Here is a 21,057-nt window from a genome sequence, read left to right as displayed (position 1 = left end):
ATTAGTCATGCACGTGAGTCCGACGCTGCATTATTGAACGTAGGATGTTGATAAGAATGGTCGGATCCGCAGCACAAAATAGGGAGATGATGAAAATCTGGATTTTGATGAATCATTTCTGTTGGATGAGGATGTGTTGCAGAAGGGAAGATGCAAAAAGTGACTGAAGAGTTTCTGTGGGTATTTCATTTGAAGGGGCCACATTCGCGCGTTGATTAGCTACGATGATGGTGGAAGTTATTTTGCAATTCATTCGCTTCAAGTTTGGCGATGTGATTTATTCCCATTTGCGTTGCGCTGTAACATGTTCTTTCATATGGCTGCTAATGTTGAGTTTTACATATACCTTCGGGAAGTGATTATCTCGATGGATTCTTCTTAGTTTGTTTTCATCTTACGGAACAGTTCTTAATCATAGTTTGAGCACGAGAGTTATTTTTATGATGGCCACAAAATGTTTGATCACAAGAAGTTGTGATATTTCACATTACTATGTTCAACGATGAGTGGAACATTTGAATACATAAGGAACAAACATGAACGACATAACACAATTACTTGTTAAACATTGAACGCCGTTAGATACAGGTACTTGAAAACTCGGTGTTGTTGTCAACATCCAGGCCCGAAAGCATTCAAATTCGCCATTGTGAAGACGCAACACGATGCAAAGCAGATTAATTACAACTTAAAGAAAACAACATTCACAAACCGATTTGAAAAAATCCTTCCGCGCACTCTTCAGTGTATTCCGGTTCATCATTTGAACTCCTCCAACTGGCTTCTACGGGTTAGTGTGAAACCGGCAGTAGAGACTCGTTCGTTTTTTGTAATGAGAAGATTTAGTCTTGGTTGAAAGGTTTCACTAACTACAGTCTCTATTTGCTACCTCTGTACCGACTACTGTTGTTGGATATTAGTTTGTGCTTTTGTTATTGGTGGCTGTTATTCAAAATATCACAAACCTTTGCACTAAACTTCACGTTTTCCAAAATGTTCACTTTCCTGTTCTGTGCTGTCAGTTGTCAGTCACGTTATGAATCTATTTAATTCATTGCACACTTTTCGCGACACGTAGATATTCACAACGAAACATTTTATCATCTAACTACATGAACAAAAGAAACAGCATTCCATTACTGCATGCATACATGAAGAACGGGTAACACATAATCAATTTCGCATAAAAAAGTACGACAAAAAAAACGTTGTATCTTATCATCTGAATGGGACAAGAGAATAGAGCGAGCAGTGGAAAAGACAGCAGAAGCATTGACGACGGGCTTTTGTTTGTACTGGCGTGGTTGGTGCCGGCATAAATGATTATCATTGTCATTACAAATTAACATCAAAACCGGTGACACGTTTCCGTTGGTTGTTTTGGCGCAGGTTTTGGTCGGGGTTACCAGAATAATGTTTGTAGTACAGTTTAATAGCAGAACCAGTGGCACTGTCATATTAGTTTACCAGTACAGAAGGCTCAGTTAACTGCCTTAGCCTCGAATTAACATTTACCGGTATACATGTTGCATTTTGCACAATCCAACCTAAGTTGATAATTGATTGGTTAATAATTTTGCAAAATTGTTGCTTGATAATATTGAACAGAAGTTCTTCAATAAAAATTTATCACATTTTATTCCGAATAGCAGAGATAAACCGGAAGTTGCAAAGAGCAATAAATTCACGCTCCGCTCACCACCCGATGCAGTGAGCACTATTCTTTTGTGAACTTATCATTTCCTCAATTTTTCCAACTATTTGCCCATCTTTGATAAGAGAAAAGTTCTGATTAGACTAAAGGGTGTATTCGATAAAATGACACACACACACTTAGAGCCATACATTAGCTTGTTGATGTTCTGTTCTACAAAAACTATAACAGTAGTGAGCCAAACTGTTTTTTTTATTTGGAAATCTATAGTCGTTCTAGTGTTGGTGTCAAGATCGTTGTGCATTTGATTTTGTTTGATGGCGGCATTCATAAAAGAACTAAAATAATAATTGACTTATGGCAGCATTTTTGTTCTAATGCATATGCACATTAAATTTGATCGTACATATTGGGAGGATAGGAGCCTAAAATCAATGCGCCACCAAAAATAGTACATATTTACATAAAAGAGTGAATTGAAACAAAATGGGACTCGATTGGTTTATCTTAATCGATCTTACCACATTGAATAATATGAAAGCACACCAGACCTATAATTTATCTATTATTTTTCCGAAAATCCTTGAATTCTTTGTTCAAGGCTAAAATGTTTACATAACACCAATATGGCGATTGAGTTGTTGGCAGTAATTACGGGAAACAATGATGTTTTCGACAATAAATATAATTTCTCTTCATCATGCCAGCAATGAATCTACTTGGTCGAGACATAACCATTTCAAATACACTATAAAACTAATATTTTTGAATAATGTTCTCGGATGGCACATTCAATAATATTCTCGGGTCAGTCGACAGACTATTCCTGTACTGGCTTGTCAATCAGCTCGTTCAAGAGAAGAAGAAGAATAAGACAAGACGTCCGATAGCTCTTTCAATGCAATGCAAATGTTTAGAGGCCCAATTTTGCGAATATTTAATTTTCCTCATCGTCAGGAGAACTTATTTCTTGGCTGGAGCTACTTGCGGAAGGATCCGACTGAAGCACATTATTTTACTGAAACGGGCTCATGTGTACAATATTGATGAAATTCTCATATATATATATATATTTCACTTAAAAGTGTCAGAATCATTGATTCTTTTTTATGAAACCATGGTGGAGAAAGTTTTTAGTGGCACTGGTTGTTTACAATTTCGATAAGTTTGAATTGAGTACTTATCACTTTTTTAAACTGGATATTTCATAGCCAACTAGTTTTACTGCGGCTGCTTATAAATCAACATTGGGTTTGATTTTTCGGTATAATGAGAGCAATTCAAATTGGCTTTATCAGACACTATAAAGCAACCATAAAACTTTTCATAAATCTAAATTACATTAGCATCAGTTGTTTTTATAATATGATTTATTAGGGTTTTGTAGATAGCCTGGGCCTGTTGAGCAGAAAACATCAAATAAATCCATTTTTTAGAATTAACAAGTCAATTAGGCATTTGAACGATACTTTAGTTGAAAAGTTACCCAACGAAGTCAATGAGAACGCGTGATATGAATGTTTACGCCCAGTTTTCTCAAAAACAAAAGAAGCACTCCGACCGAATCAATTTTTATCTTCATCCAATAGGCCGAAGTGAATTCAATGGCGTTGAATGGCGTGTTGGATTTTTAACAATAGCTCAACAATTTTTTTCTCTTTAGCAAATCTTACGGTACGTTACGGAAAGGTAAATACATTTAGTAACATTCCATTTTGTGAAAAAAAAATCCACTCGAAAAATAGAGGCAAACGGCGGGTTGTGCTTAGCAGGCCCAAAATTAGATCTAAGCTCTATTGGCTTTGAAGATAATGGACTTGAATGTCTAGATCACGGAGTTGAAAAAAAAAGATTAGTGATTCCGTCAACAACAGTTCGACAATTAACGTTCCCGTCTGTTCCCAACTCTTTTGGTCAGACTTTACACGCTGATTTTTAATGAATCTTGCTATCAAAAATGTGTTACCAAATCAAGCTGTGATTTGAATTGATTTGATTGGTCGAAAAAAAAGTGACTAGTGACTAAATTTTGAAAAAATAAAGACTTTCGTGAATTTTTGGTGAAAAAAGTGACTTTTTAGTGACTGAAATGAAAATAGTGACCAAGCCACTAAAAATGCCCTGTTTGTTACCAGCCCTGCTTGATCAGATACAGATTTATAACATGTTATAATAATTATCTATAAGAAAAATTTCACCAAGATTGGCATCTACATAACTGCTCAGTCTGGTTAATGCTTTAGATTTGATCAGACACAAGTTTTAAAAAGTTTTTTTTTACGATTTTACGTGGATTTCAGAATTTACGCGTTTTTTGCGTGCTTTTCGGAAATTACGTGTAATTTTTACGCCGCACGTATACCACGCTTTAAAACCGAGCCTAGTAAAAAAAATGATGTAAATTTAGGTGCTCAGAGACTGACATATACGAGCGTAAATTTTGACATAAAATTGAATCATAATAGACGCGAAATTCAGCTCAATCAAACGTACACTGGAGTCGCTTTTTACGCGGGGGATACGTGCCGCGTAAAAAAAAACAACCCAGATTTTGATTTTTCAAATGCTTAAATATTTTTTTATAAATCGGATTTTGATGCCATTCGTTATTATAGCATGCTATGGTCCATATAGACATATTTAAAAAATTTCTGTATTTACACCAAAAATTGTGATTTTTTCAAAAGTATGCCATTCGATTACCTATAGTTTGAAACGGATAATGTGATTGGAATCAAGTCGATAGGTCGTATCGTTGTCGAGAAATCGTTAAAGACGTACCGCGTAAATTGCGACTCAGCGGCACTAAAGGGTGATACGGTCAAAATTTGGTCAATATCAACTTGACGTATTTCTTTCAATTTTGCATTTAAAAAACCGGAACACTCCTCATTTTGAAGGTGTGTGTGTGTAGAATGTTGCTCCTATTTTGATTTTGGAAATCACTCTTCAGTTGTCAAAATGCCGTCCAAGCAAGAAGAGCAGCGTATCAAAATTTTGCTCGCGCATCGCGAAAATCCGAGCTACTCGCACGCAAAGTTGGCAAAATCGCTAAAAGTTGCCAAATAAACCGTTACAAATGTAATTAAAGTGTTTGGGGAACGTTTGTCGACAGCCAGGAAGTCTGGATCGGGGGGAAATCGAAAACCGGAAGCCGCTGAGACGACAAAGAGAGTTGCCGGTAGTTTCAAGCGAAACCCTAACCTCTCTCTCCGAGATGCCGCAAATAAGCTGGGTGTGTCGTCTACAACCGTGCATCGAGCCAAAAAAACGAGCCGGACTATCGACTTACAAGAAGGTAGTGACTCCAAATCGCGATGATAAACAAAATACGACGGCCAAAGCGCGATCCCGGAGGCTGTACACGACGATGCTAACGAAGTTTGACTGCGTCGTAATGGACGACGAAACCTACGTCAAAGCCGACTACAAGCAGCTTCCGGGACAGGAGTTTTATACGGCAAAAGGAAGGGGAAAGGTAGCAGATGTTTTTAAGCACATGAAACTGTCAAAGTTCGCAAAGAAATATCTGGTTTGGCAAGCCATCTGTACCTGTGGCTTGAAAAGCAGCATTTTCATAGCTTCCGGGACTGTCAACCAAGAAATTTACGTGAAAGAGTGTTTGAATAAACGTCTGCTGCCTTTCCTGAAGAAACACGGTTGTTCCGTACTGTTTTGGTCGGATTTGGCATCTTGCCATTACGGTAAAAAGGCCATGGAGTGGTACGCCGCCAACAACGTGCAGGTGGTTCCCAAGGACAAGAACCCTCCCAACACGCCAGAGCTCCGCCCAATTGAGAAATACTGGGCTATTGTCAAGCGGAACCTAAAGAAGACCAAAAAAAACTGCTAAGGGCGAGCAGCAGTTCAAGGCAAACTGGCTTTCTGCGGCGAAGAAGGTGGACAAGGTGGCTGTACAAAATCTGATGGCAGGGGTCAAGCGTAAGGCCCGGCAATTCGGATTTGGAAAAGCGGAAGCCTAACTGAATATTTTTCCTGAATTTTATACTAATTGAACTTGAAAAAGAAATTTAATTTGATTTTTTAAATAAACGATTTCACCGATTTACACGCGTTTTCCCTTGACCAAATTTTGACCGTATCACCCTTTAACCGTCTAAAAAAAACCGTGTAAAAAAACCGCGTAAAAAAAACCGCGTAAAAAGCGACTCCAGTGTACTTTCAAACTTTTCAGTCTTGGAGCACTTAATTTGACATGTCATATGTTTGTTTACGTCTCATCCTTTATGTCAAAGATGGATTCCGTTACGTGTAAGATTAGGTATTTCTAAGCGTGTGATTAAGTGTTTAAATCCTTCCATGGAAACTAGTATGCTCAATGAAGATGGGAATTAACTTTTCTCTTAAAACCTCCAGATTTTGTCAAAAACTACACATTACGAAATAGTCATGTGAATTTCAGTGCCCTGAGACCGACACATGCAAGCGGCCCATTTGACATAAGAATCAGTTGAAAAGGACGAGAAAATCAATTCAATCAAACGTACTTTTTTCGAGTTGCATATGTTTCAGTTTCACCACACTTAATTTTACATGACATGTTTGTTTACTTTTCATAGTTTACGTCAAAGCTGAATTACGTCTCGTGTAAAAAAGTAATTTCTAAGTGTGTAGTTGGATTATAAATCGAAATCAGAAACTTTCTTGCTTCCACTATAATCCTCAATGCTTCTCGCTGCTTTTGACATACAAAGTGCTATTGCGTTTTATGTTTTTTTCCATCTTCTAGTCTAGTCTACCATGCTACGATTAACTCCTTCGAAAACAAATCTTTTGTTGACATTTTTTCCAAGAAACCCGGCTTATCCAGACGCGACAAAAGACAATGGACAATTCGGAAATTACTTTCTTCTGTATTTTGGGACATTCACCGCAACTTTGGTTTCAGTCTACGTAGGTACAACAGTCGCAGCAACACTAATACGGTGAGCCAAATGACGTTCTTCAATAATACCCACCTCCGCACTACCGGACGTTATTTTTTCCTCCGCCATTTCGTTACCCATTTTTCCCACAGAGATCTCTAGCTGTGAGTACTTTTAATCTTGCTCTGTACTTTATTCCTTCCTTTCTCTCCAATCCGACCCATAAACATGAACCCGTTCAGGGCGAGAAAATCACAAATCTGTACGCACACTCGCCGTCGCCGTACAAATCTAGTCTGGCATGGTTACTACTGCCACTGAACTCTCTTTCTCGTGTGCGCTCAAAGTTGCGATTATGAAATCGATAAACATGAAAATATTCTCCTTGCTTCTTCACTTGCCGTGTACGTTTTCTATATCAACACCGGATTCGCTTGATTCTAGCACTCTTCGGAAACTGTTTTCTAGCACGGCACAAGTATTGAACAACGCTCCGATGGCATGATTTCAATCACGTCGTTTCGCGTCACGGTCATGGTAAGACACGTTGCAGCGAGTAGCAATCGGTTCAGTACGCGGAAGCTGTCACATAAAGATCACTACGCTGGATAGACTTCGGCGTCTGCCCAAGTTGATCGAAACGCAATCGCGAGGCTAAATCTGCTTCAACATACGTCGTCGTCGTCGTTGCCGTCGCGAACGTTGAAGGGGATGATACCTGTTGGCCGTTTCGAACAATACTAAAGTGACTACCCGCGGCTGCTGTCGCGGCTCGCGGTGGACTCACTTCAGCTCTATAGGTAGCCGTAGCTGCTGTATTGTAGACGTCACACATTGATTATGTGGTATGGGGGGACGCGTTTTTTCTTGGACTAGCTCACTCGCATATGATAGTGTGAATACAACAATGAATTGTACTAGGGGCGACGACGTCGCGTCGCGTTGCAATGTGAATGTGTGCTGCCACCCATCGGAGCAGTTGTGGGTTTAGGCCGCTGCTATAGTAAGAGCGTTGTGTCCCGCGAAGCGAGAAATTTATTGTATAGAATAATATCAATAGGGTAAACGCTCCTATAGTTGTGGTACGTTAGAAGCGTTTGGTTCCTATACTTGCTTATGGAGTCTACATGATCCAAACGCTTTAAACTTACTACAACTATAGGAGCGTTTACCCTAATGGGAATTATTTTGTATTTCACACTTTGCGCGACGCAATGCTTTTACTATGGCACCGGTCTTAGACATTGTATCGCGACAGTATATCATGTGGTAAAGTGGCGACACTGGTGGTAGCACCAAACCAAACGGATACTATAAAATTAATTGTATACGATTAAGGTGAATCGCCAACGACGACGACGGCGACGTCAACATTACGTCGGGTTGGTGTGGGTAGACCGGTTGTGCTTGGGGTTGATGGTGGTGTGAGGGATGTAGGTAATAAGTGTTGTATTGTGCCATGCTTCGATGGGCGAGAGATAATCTGCATGGACTTGTTTTGCCGGATAGAGATGGTATTAGAGTTATTTGGTATTATTTTTTTCTTATGCGTCTTCTAATCCGATAAGTGGTTTAAGATTGAAGGAATTTCCCGGCCATCAATTTGTGATATTCTATTATAATGCTGATGGAAATATCCGAAGGAAAATGCTTGTTATATGAACTACAGCCTATGTAGATCAAGTCAGATCACCAAAGTTCGTACAGTTTTATCGGGATTTTGAACAGCTGAACAGGTCGATTAAAATTGATAATTATATTTTTTATCATTAACTAGGGCTAGCTGAACTAATTTTTGAATTGTTCATTAATTTTTAAACTTTTACCGAACAGTTCCCTAGTTAAAAATTTACCGAACATTGCAGGCCTGGATTAGTGTAGGCCTCTAAAACCGGTCATATAGAAAAAAGGCTAGATGATGACGATTTCAAAATTTTGCACTGTAAGGTATATGAGAGAAGTTTTAAAACGCTAATATTTTTTGAATGAAGTACTTCAAATTAATTTGAGCGTTACTGTGGAGGCTAAAAAGTCTAAATCTACCTATTCAAACAAATTTCAGCAAATTATTTTTTTGTTAAATTTTAAATATTTAATATATACGTCTAGTTTTTAACCGTCAGCGAATCATCGAAAATTATAATAAAGGGTTTAATTGAGAAATAGAAGCAATTACAAATATCAATCCCATACCGCACCGTGCAAAATTTTGAAATCTGGATCACCAAAACTTTTTTTTAAGATGGCCACAAAAGGCTCAGTTTTGATGGCCTATTGTAAGAAAGGGGATGCAGTGTAATCAGCGAGGAGCAGTAAGCAGGGAAAACCTGGAAAACTCCATTTAATGACAAGATTGATAGAATCCACAAATGGCCGTTGTCATGGCCGATTTGCGTTATAAAATCAGTCATGATAGCGGCTATTTGTGGATTCTATCAATTTTGTCTTTAAGTAGAACTTAATTTAAAACAGCAAGAGTGCAAAACTTCTAACTTTTTTCGTATCAACAGAACAATTCTTTTCTACCATACTGTACTTCACCAAACCGATTTTTCATTAGTAGAATGGGACAGATAAATGTCGAAGCCGTGCGAGCAGTGGTACTGTACTACTAATGGATGTATTATAACCATACATAATGAGAAATGCGAGGAGGATTCAGCAACGAATTAAAAAAAAATCAACTCATGTTACGCAGCAGAATCTACAGTGTATCGCAACATTGAGCAAAATTTTTTGAAACTTTGAATAGATATAGGGGAAATGGCTCTAATGTTGACCTATGGATCTAAGATTGGGCCCATCGCTAAAAATCTACTATTTATCAATTTTATCTAGATGAACGCGTCCTTGGGACGGTACTAATGGATGTTTTTGGTTGCTATTGAAAATTTAGTCGATTGATGAATTTATGTATGGGCCCAAATTAGGGGCATTTAGGCCGACATTACATCCATTTCCCCTATATTTTTAAATATTGGCTGGTGGTAAAACAGATATTTATTGATTTATCGCTTTAGTTTTGGACTTTATTGAAAGAAACTGTATGAAGTTAGATTTATTTTAGTAAAACGCTCGATGTTCAACTTTTTACCTAGTGGATGAATTTTAGTAATATTAGTGAAATATGAATGATCTTTATTATGACTGAAAATGATCAAAATTTAAGAGAGTTTAGTTCAAAATATTATGGTTTTTCAAGGAAAAGGCGTTTTTTCTCTAATAGCTCTTACTGTTAATAAACGCAACCAAAAAAGGCCAACATTCTACCAATAATACATACATTTATGATGATTCAGCAGCCAGAAATTCAGAAATGTATCTCTTTAAATTGTGCTTTTAAAGCGGTTTTTCTAAAATTTAAGGACATCTGTACGCTCAATTTTGAGATACACTGTATGTGAATTATAAGACACCAGATATCAACGGTTCTGTGACTGTCAAGAAGGTTCAATAATCTGAAAACGTTTTCAAGGACTATGCGAATTATACTGATCTTCCCAAGGCCAAAGCGAACATGCCTAGTAATCATTACCAGGTAATGGCGCTGGTTAATATGCCATGGTCGGTACATTCTGTGCTCGAAAATCTCTTCCCTATATGGTAATTTGAAAGTACAGCTTTCATCACTAGGTTGTAACGAAATGAAAATTACTATCAAGCGATGTCATGTCAATTGTCAGTGACAATTCAATTGTCTTAATAAAACTTTACAGAGCCGATAGTATTTAAAAACAATTTCACAAATTATAAAAAATACTATTTCGAAGTAATGTCGTATTGGAGTCATGATGAGTTCTTCGAATGTTTTCTGGGTTATCGGAGATGAACCAGCCTGCGGCTGAAAATCTCTTAAATAGAGATAATAATAATAATAAAATGTTTTCTGGGTGGTAATGTTCCGTATTATTTATCATGTGGTCGCAATTTCTTCAATTTTTAAAACCGTTTGCCCTCCTCTTCGTTCGTTTACCACTTCCTCTCGTAGAAATACAGGTAGCTGCTGATGCTTGGTATCGCTCGCTGTTACTTCACAGTGATCCTCGGGCTCCGAAGACACCACGTCCATTTCTACAATTTCTTCCTCAAGTACTTGCACCCCTTTTTCCTTTTCACTGTCATTGTTATTCAACGATGCACATTCTGCCACCACACCAGCGTACGTACTGCTTACGTACGTTGTTTTAGTTTAGAATTATCTAACTGCTTTCGCGCCTTCTGTTTAGGAAACGAAAGCACATCTGTTTGCAAATTTCTCCCGGAGGGTAACCTTTCCGTATCTTCCCAGCACCAATGCTAGATCGCGATCCAGGATCTCCGGTGGGAGATCCTACAATTACGCATATAGCACGTTGCCCCCCGCAGGTGGCATGGATAATGCAAATATAATTGCTCGGGGTTATGCTGTAATGCATAATGCATTGGTTCGTCCGATTTGACTTGATAAAAATCACGTTCTCCTCCGCATTCCGGTTCGTTGCTTCCATTTGAACGTGATTCGCATCCAATGCCTTCCCAAAATTGGACATTTTGCACACCATGGGATTCACAGTGCCATTGAGTCAAATCCATTTGTTTTCATAACTTCCACCATTTGATTTTTTCCAAGGGTAAGAACTAGCGACCGACAGCGATTGGCGACTGATCGTATCGAACAACAATAATGTACTCTTTACTCTTTGGAAGGCAACAGAACGTTAGCTTTATTTCTCACCAAATTAAATGAATTAAACAAAACAAATCCATACAGTCTTCAAGATAGGTAGGCATCTAGGCTCTTAACTGCATAACGATAGTAATAATTTAAACATTGTGGTAATTTCAATATGACGTGAAAATGTCAATATTACAAAACTGGTACATTTTTAAAGTAGCCCTAATAAAATTTGTATGGTTATTTTGCTTAACGATGTGTTCAGGATATCATGCAAACCATATATTAAATAGTTCTACAATTTGTGTTATCGTTCGGGTATGGTATTTTTGCATTAGGGAGTAATATAACTGTTTGATCTACCCCATTTAAGAATACCAAGGGAACCGATTTCTGGGGATAGTTCCAAATGATTTTTAAGGATAATTCAAGGTTCTTAGATGAATTTTAAGGGAATTTAAAAAAGTATTTTGTGATGATACCGAAACTAGCTCTAATTTATTGCAGGGGATCATTATAACGGTGTAAAATTCCAAGGAGAATTCCAAGATAATTCTGAGCAGAACTCCTAGACAAGCTTCAAGAAAATTCTGAAAAATAATCTGAGGATCTAAATTTAAAAGGTATACCAAATGAATTTTTAGGGATTTACAAAAATAAATTTAAAGAGAATTATGAAGAAAAAATTTAGTGATTTTTGATAACTTTACCAAGGAAACCGAAACCAACATAGACGCAATCTGTTTTTATATGATTTGGAAACTTTCAAACTATCTATGGATTGATATCATGTAAGTAGTATCATGGAACATGCCACACAATGTTCGAAAGAAAAAAATGTATAGTCTTACCGTATGCGTGATAATGTTTGCACCATCGTACAAATAAGGATTTTCACCTGTGCATACAATGCCTTGGTTTTCTTTGCATGCACGTAGCCTATAGCTCATACCGTAGTAGGCTGTGTATAAAAGAAAATGTTCACCGAAGAGAGCATGTTTGCCGTCGATCCCGTATCAAATTCCAGAACCGACCGGTATATTAGTTCTCTTCCGGTAAAAGACGTGGCCGACGAGCACAAGAACGTGTATCTGACCAAGCATTCTGCTAGCGTTATGGTGTTTGGATTGCTGGCTTCCGATGGCAAAAAATGGACCCGATGTTCATTCCAGAAGGCGACAAGGTCAACACGGAGGTCTACATCGGGATTTTAAGTAAGTATGTTCTTGCGTGGATCAAAGAACAGTACGGTCCGAAGCCAAATGTTGTATTTCAACAAGATGGGGCTCCGTGCCACACCTCGAACCGCACTCAGAAGTGGTTGCAGGAACATCTTCCGTTCTGGGCGAAGGATATGTGCACCCCTATTCTGTATTTCGTTTCGAACGAAATTCTCATACAAAAAAATATTTTTTTGTATGAGAATTTCGTTTGAAACGAAATACAGAATAGGGGTGGTGGCCTCCATCCAGCCCCGATCTTAATCCACTGGATTACTCAATATGGCGCGTCATGAAGGCCAAGACCTGTTCTAAACGCCACCCGAGTACAGCAAGCCTCAGACAAACATTGACCCGTACCTGGAGAGAAATGGATCAAGACTACATTATTAGAACCTGCCGTGCATTCCGGAACCGTGTGGAGGCCGTAATTGCAGCAAGTGGAAACTCGATCGATGATTAACATAGATTAAGACTCTGAGAAACATCCCCCCTTCGAATAAATGAAACTCGAAAACCGAAATTTTTGAGAATTTTTTAAATTTTGACATTGCTCAATGGTGCAAACATTATCACGCATACGGTAGAAATCTCAAAATTGAAAACTCTGAAGTGCTTTTTGAATAGGTTGTATGTACCAAAGTAAAAAAAAAAATAGATTTTAATGCTACCAGACACTACTCTGCCTAATCTTCCTAGCAGTCTTCGACAAATTTGTTTTATATAGTATTCTCAATTTAAGTCCGAGAGTTGGTGAAATTTGAGCAATATTTGGATTTTTAGTAAGCAAATGAATAATATCGTTCCGTTTCCTATACATTTTCTCATACTCAATTTGAAATTCGCCCACAAATCGAGATTATAACCAAATTCGTTCAAATTTTGCACCTTTGTTGGGGATCTTAATATGCATTGAAAGAGCAGTCAAGTTGACCCACCCTAATGTACATACATACTTGTGAAAATGGCCATGAGAATAGCAAAACGTAACAAAGCATTGAGGTACTTTATTTGAAATTTTATTAAACATCCCCTTGGATCCTCCCATGAATTGTATATATATACATATATGTACCAGTAGGAGGGTATAAGGTGATGAACTAAGATAGCGTTAAAACAATTTTAAAAAATGGGCCTAAATCCTTTAAACGAAGGGATAGCGATTTGATTCCTTTTTCAAAAATGTGCATTTTCAAAGCACTTACAACCTTGTAGAACGTTGAAAAAATAAAAAAATAAAACAAAAAAATTATTGTAAAAATCGTTTTCTATATGGAGGACTACCGTTTGTATAAATTCTTCCACTTGAGAGATAGATTACTAAGATGATTCATAGATGTTCATCAATTTTAAAAAGACGTAAAAACATATATGCAATTTTAAATTTTTACTGCTCAAAAAAGTACTTGAAAAATGAAGAAACATTCTATAAGACATCAAAATACTACACTCAATAGGTTCGTCGCAAATGGCCATGTCCCACTATTTTGATTCCGTCCCACTCTTCGGCATGCAAAAGGTCGTGTAATATTAATTGGTTAAAAATGTTTGTTAATTTTTAACAGAAACGCTATCAATACTTTACTCAGTCGATATGAGCACTGCTGATATGTTAGTTAACGGGAGTTTTAAAAGAATTATCTATTAAACTGGCTTGAACCTAAATTAAAAAGACATGCTTAATAAGTTGACAGCATCAATGCTCACTTAACATTGCTCATCCATCACATAACATTCATTACACTTTACTGTGTACTGGGTTACAAAAATGTCCACATCTACCTTACCACCAACGAATCTTTTCAAATTCGCTTTTCATTCAATAACAGATTAACACGATGGCATTTGACTTTACTAAAAGCCAGAAAAATATGTGGCATTCAAATTTATGAATGAAAAGAATACAACTCTAACCGAAGATGCTAATGAGGTAATGTTTCCAACACTAAAAAAAAACTCGTCCAAAACAAGTTACAAACGCCTCTCATAGGTACCTACATTTACTAAAAATCTCTCCATTCAAAGAACTTCTTCGGATCTCTCTGGCACATTATTCAAATAAAAGGGGAGTGCTTGTATAGGTTATACGTATAGTGTCTAACTCTTGTTTCTTGCAAATGTGCCACCCATGCCCCATGTGTGTGGGCTTGAATGGTTCCAACTGGTAAAACTTGTTTCTCAAATGTTATTTTGAATTCCTACTGCTTCGTGCTGGATGCCGGCTGTACCGTCGAAGGTGTCAGTTTTGAATGCAAAAAATAATGTATTAGAATTATCCAAAGGGCCCTCATGATTGCACCATCGCCGGAAATGAACGTGCGTGTCACTTCCCCACCACCCACGACAGAAACAAACGATCGTAAAAAAAACAGTCGTAATCGAGCTTCAAGATCAGCCCGAGCCGCGAGTGATTGACGTATACCTATCTCCCTTACGGTGGCGATAACGATGATGGCGGGTGAGACGAGAGGCAAACAAAATAAAATCTTTGCCAAAACACGAATGTTAAGCGAGATGGACCAAACTATGGTCTTAGCCGTCTGTAAAGACAACCACAAAAAAAAAAAAAAAAACACGAATGTTGAATTTTGAATCGTAAGAAATTTACATGTTCATTATTTAACCTGATGGGTTTTTGTTTACATCGTCTCGTCTCATGGTGTACTTCAATCGACGACGTCGACCGTCGACGGAACGGAACGGAGACTGTGATGCTTGCTGTTGCTTTAATTATTTATTTCGTGTTTGTTTTGATTTTGCATTTACGGAAATGTAGAAGTATGTGTGATTCCTCGTGTTACTGTCAGTGTGCGTGTTGACATGGTTCCACTTACAGCAACACGCACACAGTTATCATTGTTTGTCAGTGGAAGTTTATAGCACGATTGAGTTACTCGGGAGAGATGCTCTAAAAACGGTACCATTTCGCGTGACTTGTACGCAGTCGCATGACAGTTTCATGCCTCTAGGAGAAAACATCTAATTCTTATAAGATTTATTGCAATACTACCTGAAAATTCAAAACATATGTGCGTTTCTGTCGGCATAAGGTCGGTAAAGAAGAACTGTGGCACTGTTTTCAACTGAGCTCGTGTGAGTTCAGCGCTCCAATACGAAACGAAAAAAGGGCACCCCACAAAAAGTGTACGTACGAGTGTTTGCTTTGCTTTGGCAGAGATTCTACATCAGTCTCAGTATAACATTTTGCGATAATCACCGAGGAAGATCACCCCTCACGCGTGATTGGAGAGTCATCATCGTAGAAATTATTCTGCTTAATTACTTTAGAGACCCTTACTTTTGGTATGGTAACAATTATTTGAAAAGTTGTAGTCTGAAAATTATTTGGGATTTGAACCCCTGACCATTGGGTCACGTGGCCGGGCACATAGCGACAGAACCACACTCTCGTTATGGGACAAAAGTCTCATGATTGAACCATATTGACAGCAAAAGAAACTACTGTCAGATCAAGGGAAATCATGGAATTACAATGTCACTTGTAACCCCCTCATAGTTTATATTGTATGCATAATAAGTCTTGTCTTGTTCATCATCCAGTAGCGTGTCGTCTTCATTAAAAGTATGTCACTCAAATTGGGGATTTGAACACGTGATTTTCCGATTTCTAGAACCGCACGCTTGACAATGTGGCAAAAGACGGTGAGCATTTTCATTGTGGGATATTTCCGATGACACTTACCTCGCGGTGTGGATGCAGGAACTGCGATCTAAGTCTTGCTATGGATTGTCTTGGCTGATTGATTACCATTTTTGGTCCTGGGGAGCACTTTCCCGTCGTTTGCGATAACACTTATATATTCTTCTTCTTCTTCTTTGATCTTTCGTCGAGATCGTGCACACTGATCGTCGTTTGTCGTCACCTGTTAGGTTTCGCACATTCAGAATAATAAATAGTGGCAGTTCGCCGTCGCTCCATGATGCGAGCGAGTAGTCTTCGAACAGTGCTTTTCTTCTACATCGCTTCGTGGGGTTTTCCAGACGGTAATATGAATGTATTAGACTCGGTCGATGTCAACGTACCTTGTGTATATTTTTAGAATGTCTGAAAGAGTTCTAACTGCAGAGATACGGCTTTTTTTTGTAAAAATTAATGCTGGTGAAAGACGCAAAACGATTTGGACGACCGGAAGGAAATGAAACTCATAGCGAATTTGTTTTTGATTCAGTTCCAAGCTGGATCGGGTATTAAGATTGGGTCGGCTTGTTGTCTGTCAAAAGTCACTGTAAACGTTTGTTTTTGTAACCTGGCTCGGGTTGAGGTTCGCACTGACAATAAGCTCTGGTTCGCACGGGTTGGAACTGGTTCAACAAATTCGCTATCAGACTGTATTTTTTTCGCTAGAATCGGTAGATAAGAAAGACGTTCGGTTCCACTCAGGTAGAGGAAAGAATTTAACGTGCGTCAATTTGCTTAAGCATTGAGTTGCATCGATCGGGTCCCGGTAATAAAATGTTGCTATTGTTGCTCATATCGAATGGGGAGAAATTTCTGGGCTTGGTCTGCACACTCAGGAAATATCATTGCCTTCGTGTTACAGCAAATTGCAAATACTTAAGGTGCAGCCTTGTTATGGCGCCTCGACGATTTCTATGAGATTACCTTGGTTTCTACACATTTTGAAATGATACAAATGTAGTTTATGTTTCTAACACCATCGCATCGAAAGAATCAAAGCGGATGATTGCACGTGTACGATAATTTATTTTTATAGCCTAAGGTCTAGTGCCATTAAAAATTAGTTCGTGCGTCAATGCGTGCCAAATTGGTGATGTATTGATTTTCAGCGGCGTGGATCTTTCGCACTCACGCTCACAGCCCCAGTCCCAGTCTATCAGATCTCTCTAACACCGTCTTAGCTGTACAACCATGTAGGTAGCCGGCTTTGAGATAAACATGGAAAGAAGCTCCCCCTCTTTCAACAAGGCGCAGCCGGGATGATCTGTTTTGTAAATACGCACGTATTCACAATCTCGATGCGATATGGACGCTGAATGTAATGAATAACACTCAAGTAAACAATTTGGAGCTGGATATTCTGAAAAAAATCACAAACATCGTCATTCATCTTACAAGCGTGTGCCAACAGGGGAAAATGGCACAAAACGCCCCTCCGATGAAAAACGCCCCGTTTCGATATCTTGGGAGTCACGATGGTTAATTTAAAATACAGTGACTTCCCGTTTTGGGCAACACGTGGTTTTTGACTTCTTTGCTATGCATTTCATTTGTGATTTTACAAGATCATTCTTTAGGGATTAGAGGTGCGCTTGGTATTGAAAAATTGTACACGCAAAGCAAATGACATGAACATCAAATGTGAGAGTGGATATCTTACATCCTTTGCATGTTTTATTGCATCAAAAGTAATGCCAGTTTTTAGCGCACACGCAATTTTTTTTTCAGTATTCATATTTTTGGATAAAGCTTTCATGATATGATTTTCCTAGCCGCATTTGGAGAAACAAACTTTGTTCGAAAGTTTTGCTGACATAAATGATAAAATTATTTAAAAATTCTTCCAAAATTATTTAAGAATTTGTTCATGCGGTGAAACATTGCAAAGGCTGTATACTTTTTATACAAATCTTACATTTCTCGGCTTGGTCTACAAAAATTACTAGCAGAAAATTGAGGAATGAAATAGATGATGGTCGGGTTGAAGGCACTGTAGAGTAATGTGGGCTACAGTTCGTGTAGGGCAAAAGTTCGTATAAAATAAAACTCAATTTTTTGGTACTTGTTTGGAGGGTCTTTTCGAGTCAGACTTTCTCCCAAAAAATCACAAAAAATGGTCATGTTTCCAAAAGTTTGTTTCGGATTGATAAATTATAGCATTTGTACTAACTTTGGGGGCGTAGAACAGGATAAACATAATAGTGAGGGCAGTGATGGCATAATCATTAACAAATTTATATTTTCCGCTCTCATTCGCGCTCAATATCACGTATATAATATTACAAGCTCCTTTTTTATTTTTTCCTCTGTTCGGGACCTAACACTACTGCGACCAGTAAATTGATCTATTGTAGTATATCCCGTGTTCTTAGTTTAGTGCATGTCTTATTACTCCATCACTATTGAGAAATGATGAAGTATTTGATTTTTTTTACAGTTGCCACTATTGCATTTATCGCAAGGATCCGACTCTAATTGAAAGGTCCCGCTATTTATACCCTTCGGAGTGTTGAAACACCCTCCAAAGGCGCGCCCCTTTGTCAGTCAAAATTGGATTCCTTAGCAACAAAGTTAAGGTATGACACCGATAATGACCATGCATCAGTCTTAACCACTTCATACTAGGCAACAACGAATAGAAGATTAGGAATCACATAGATGAAGACAACTAACTCATTTTTTTTCCTTGTTTCAAGATCATCCTCGGTAGACAATGCCGAGTCTTGTCACTATCAACAAGGACTAAGATGTGTTCCTTGGATTACTGAAAAATCCTGTTCCCCTAGTTTGAAGTAGTTAGGACTAGGAATCGGTGGTAGATCTTACATCCCGTAACGTACCACGAAAAGGTGATCTACCCACTTTACAGGGCTCCTTTGATATTGCGAGACTATTCAAAATTGAATTAACCTTCATGGTACCACCTTTATTTAAAAGGGCAAATTTTCTCATTTTGTTCTGATTTCGTCAAATTTTAACCAATTCGACTGAAACGGGTTTCTTTGCATTACAAGCTTGTTGCTTATCGCTTATTGCTTATTGCATATTAGCTTCTTGCGTGATCTTAGCTTAGTGTTCTACATGCACTTCCACAGTTATTAATTGAGAGCTTTCGATGACTGCACCATTTTTGCATTAGTATAATTGTGTGGCAAGTACAATCATACTCTATTGCTTTGGGAAGTCGAGAAATTTTGCAGCCCGAAAAATTCCAAGACCGGACCGGGAATCGAAACCAGCCACCTCCAGCATGGTCTTGCTTTGTAGCTGAGCCAAGGGAGGGGATGCACTTCAATCATGTCGAAAATCTCATGTGATTTTTATGACTTCAAAAATAAACAAATGCAGTAAAAGCAGCATAATGATAATCTTGTCCTTTTTGGAAAGTAATATTTTTGACACGATTAATTGCATCCACTTTGATGTGATATTAAAATTATTTTTTTGGTGTGGATGGCATTGTACGTTATTTTCGATTCACTTTGTGGGTTAAATGGTAATTTTCCTTAACATTTAGTGTTTTACCCTCATCTTCCCTATTAGTATGCGCGTGACTATGATCAAACAGCCTTTTAGCCTCAAACAAAAGCATATTTGCATTCGCCTGCTTTCATCAATACATTTTTAATGAACTTTTTGCACTTCTTAACATAATCCGTTTAATCATTTTCGAAAGATTATTGATCAGCACATGGTTCCGGTTTATCACACTTGTGATTTCACCTTGAACGAAACACCAGTTGATGTTCAATTTGACATTATGTCTCACTTACCCCTCGTTTTTCTACTTTTTCGAGTGTGCTATCGAGAAAAATATTTGATTTTGGTCGTTTGATGATGGGTGGAGCGTACTTAAACGGCCATGAGCAAACGAGTTTTTGGTAGTAGTTCTTGTTGTTGTGCTTGTTGGTAATCCAAACAATATGTTATTGAAGTGGTTAATTGCTTGGGAACTGATGAAGATGTTTTAATTTCGAATTTCAAGATGACCCTTCAATATTTACTCTTGAATTTTTTCTCTCGGTTCTGGATATTATTATTTTTTCGAGGATTGAAATATAGATGAATGCTTTAAAATTTATGTGAGTTATTTATGAGATATTTTATGGAGCTTTTTAGGGAGGAGGCCATATTCTTGTATGCACTGGATATTTGCATTGCTTTTTGGGATGAAATGTGTCTGCATGTATGTAACATTTTGATAAATGCAAGCAATTTTAGCCCTGGAGTTGTAAGGTGATAGCTCTATTTTAGAGCCAGTGACCCATTCCAAGATTTTGTTTGGCTTTTTAGTCACTTTAACACATTTTAGGTCATTCGTGACTTGACCATCTCAAATGTATAATGGCACTGTACACACTGTACCATACACTTTCGGGTTCAAAAACAAGATGTTTTCGATCCTAGCGCTTATTTCATAGTTGCAGTATAAATCAATTTGTTACCAATTAATAATTAGAGCTCAGCCAATTTTGTGCAACGACATAATTACTATAATCCTACAAATTATTTTAATACGAGCTCTGCAGATTCGGTTCTTTTCGCACCGCAACAAATAAATTCCCAGAAATTCACATTTTACGACCTGACAAATGAAAAACATTTCTCGTAGGGGAAATGACTCTAATGTTGGCCCATGGATCTAAGATTGGGCTCATCGCTAAAAATCTGCTATTTATCAATTTTATCAAGATAAACGCGTCATTGGGACTGTACTAATGGATATTTTTGGTCACTATTGAAAATTTAGTCGATTGCTGAGTTTATGTATGGGCCCAAATTAGGAGCATTTAGGCCGACATTACATCCATTTCCCCTATCACTAATTCCACAATCGAAATATCAATCTGGAAATAATTCAAATGAAAACACTGTACGATAGCCTTGTCAGATACAAGCGAGGAGCATGAAAAATTTGACTTGAGCCAAAATCCATCATCAAG

The 21,057-nt window shown here is 37.9% G+C and overlaps 1 protein-coding gene across 7 annotated transcripts in view; it reads right to left on the bottom strand.

Moving 5' to 3' along the window:
- The window catches only part of Sarm (sterile alpha and armadillo motif), a 131,636-nt gene that overhangs the window by 43,243 nt on the left and 67,336 nt on the right, over positions 1–21,057 (bottom strand). Inside the window, exons 1-2 of one of the 7 annotated variants that reach the window (XM_065237539.1) lie at positions 6,938–7,266; positions 966–1,104 (exon numbers count right to left, since the gene is read on the bottom strand). The exons of 3 other annotated variants lie outside the window; for them this stretch is intronic. Coding sequence is in view for 3 of the 4 variants with exons in the window: in XM_065237536.1 (XP_065093608.1) it covers positions 16,118–16,186 (69 nt within the window). In the remaining variant the exon portion in view is untranslated. Of the gene's footprint in view, positions 1–712; positions 925–965; positions 1,105–6,633; positions 7,267–16,117; positions 16,299–21,057 lie in introns of those variants that run through there. 3 more of the 7 variants (XM_065237536.1, XM_065237538.1, XM_065237537.1) reach the window with 3 other exon arrangements.

Source organism: Ochlerotatus camptorhynchus, unplaced genomic scaffold (assembly GCF_037179485.1).
Source record: "Ochlerotatus camptorhynchus isolate MF236.1 unplaced genomic scaffold, CSIRO-AGI_Acam_v1.1 ptg000631l, whole genome shotgun sequence".
In the NCBI taxonomy this organism is placed as follows: Eukaryota; Metazoa; Arthropoda; class Insecta; order Diptera; family Culicidae; genus Ochlerotatus; species Ochlerotatus camptorhynchus.
This window is presented reverse-complemented; position numbering and strand designations above follow the sequence as displayed.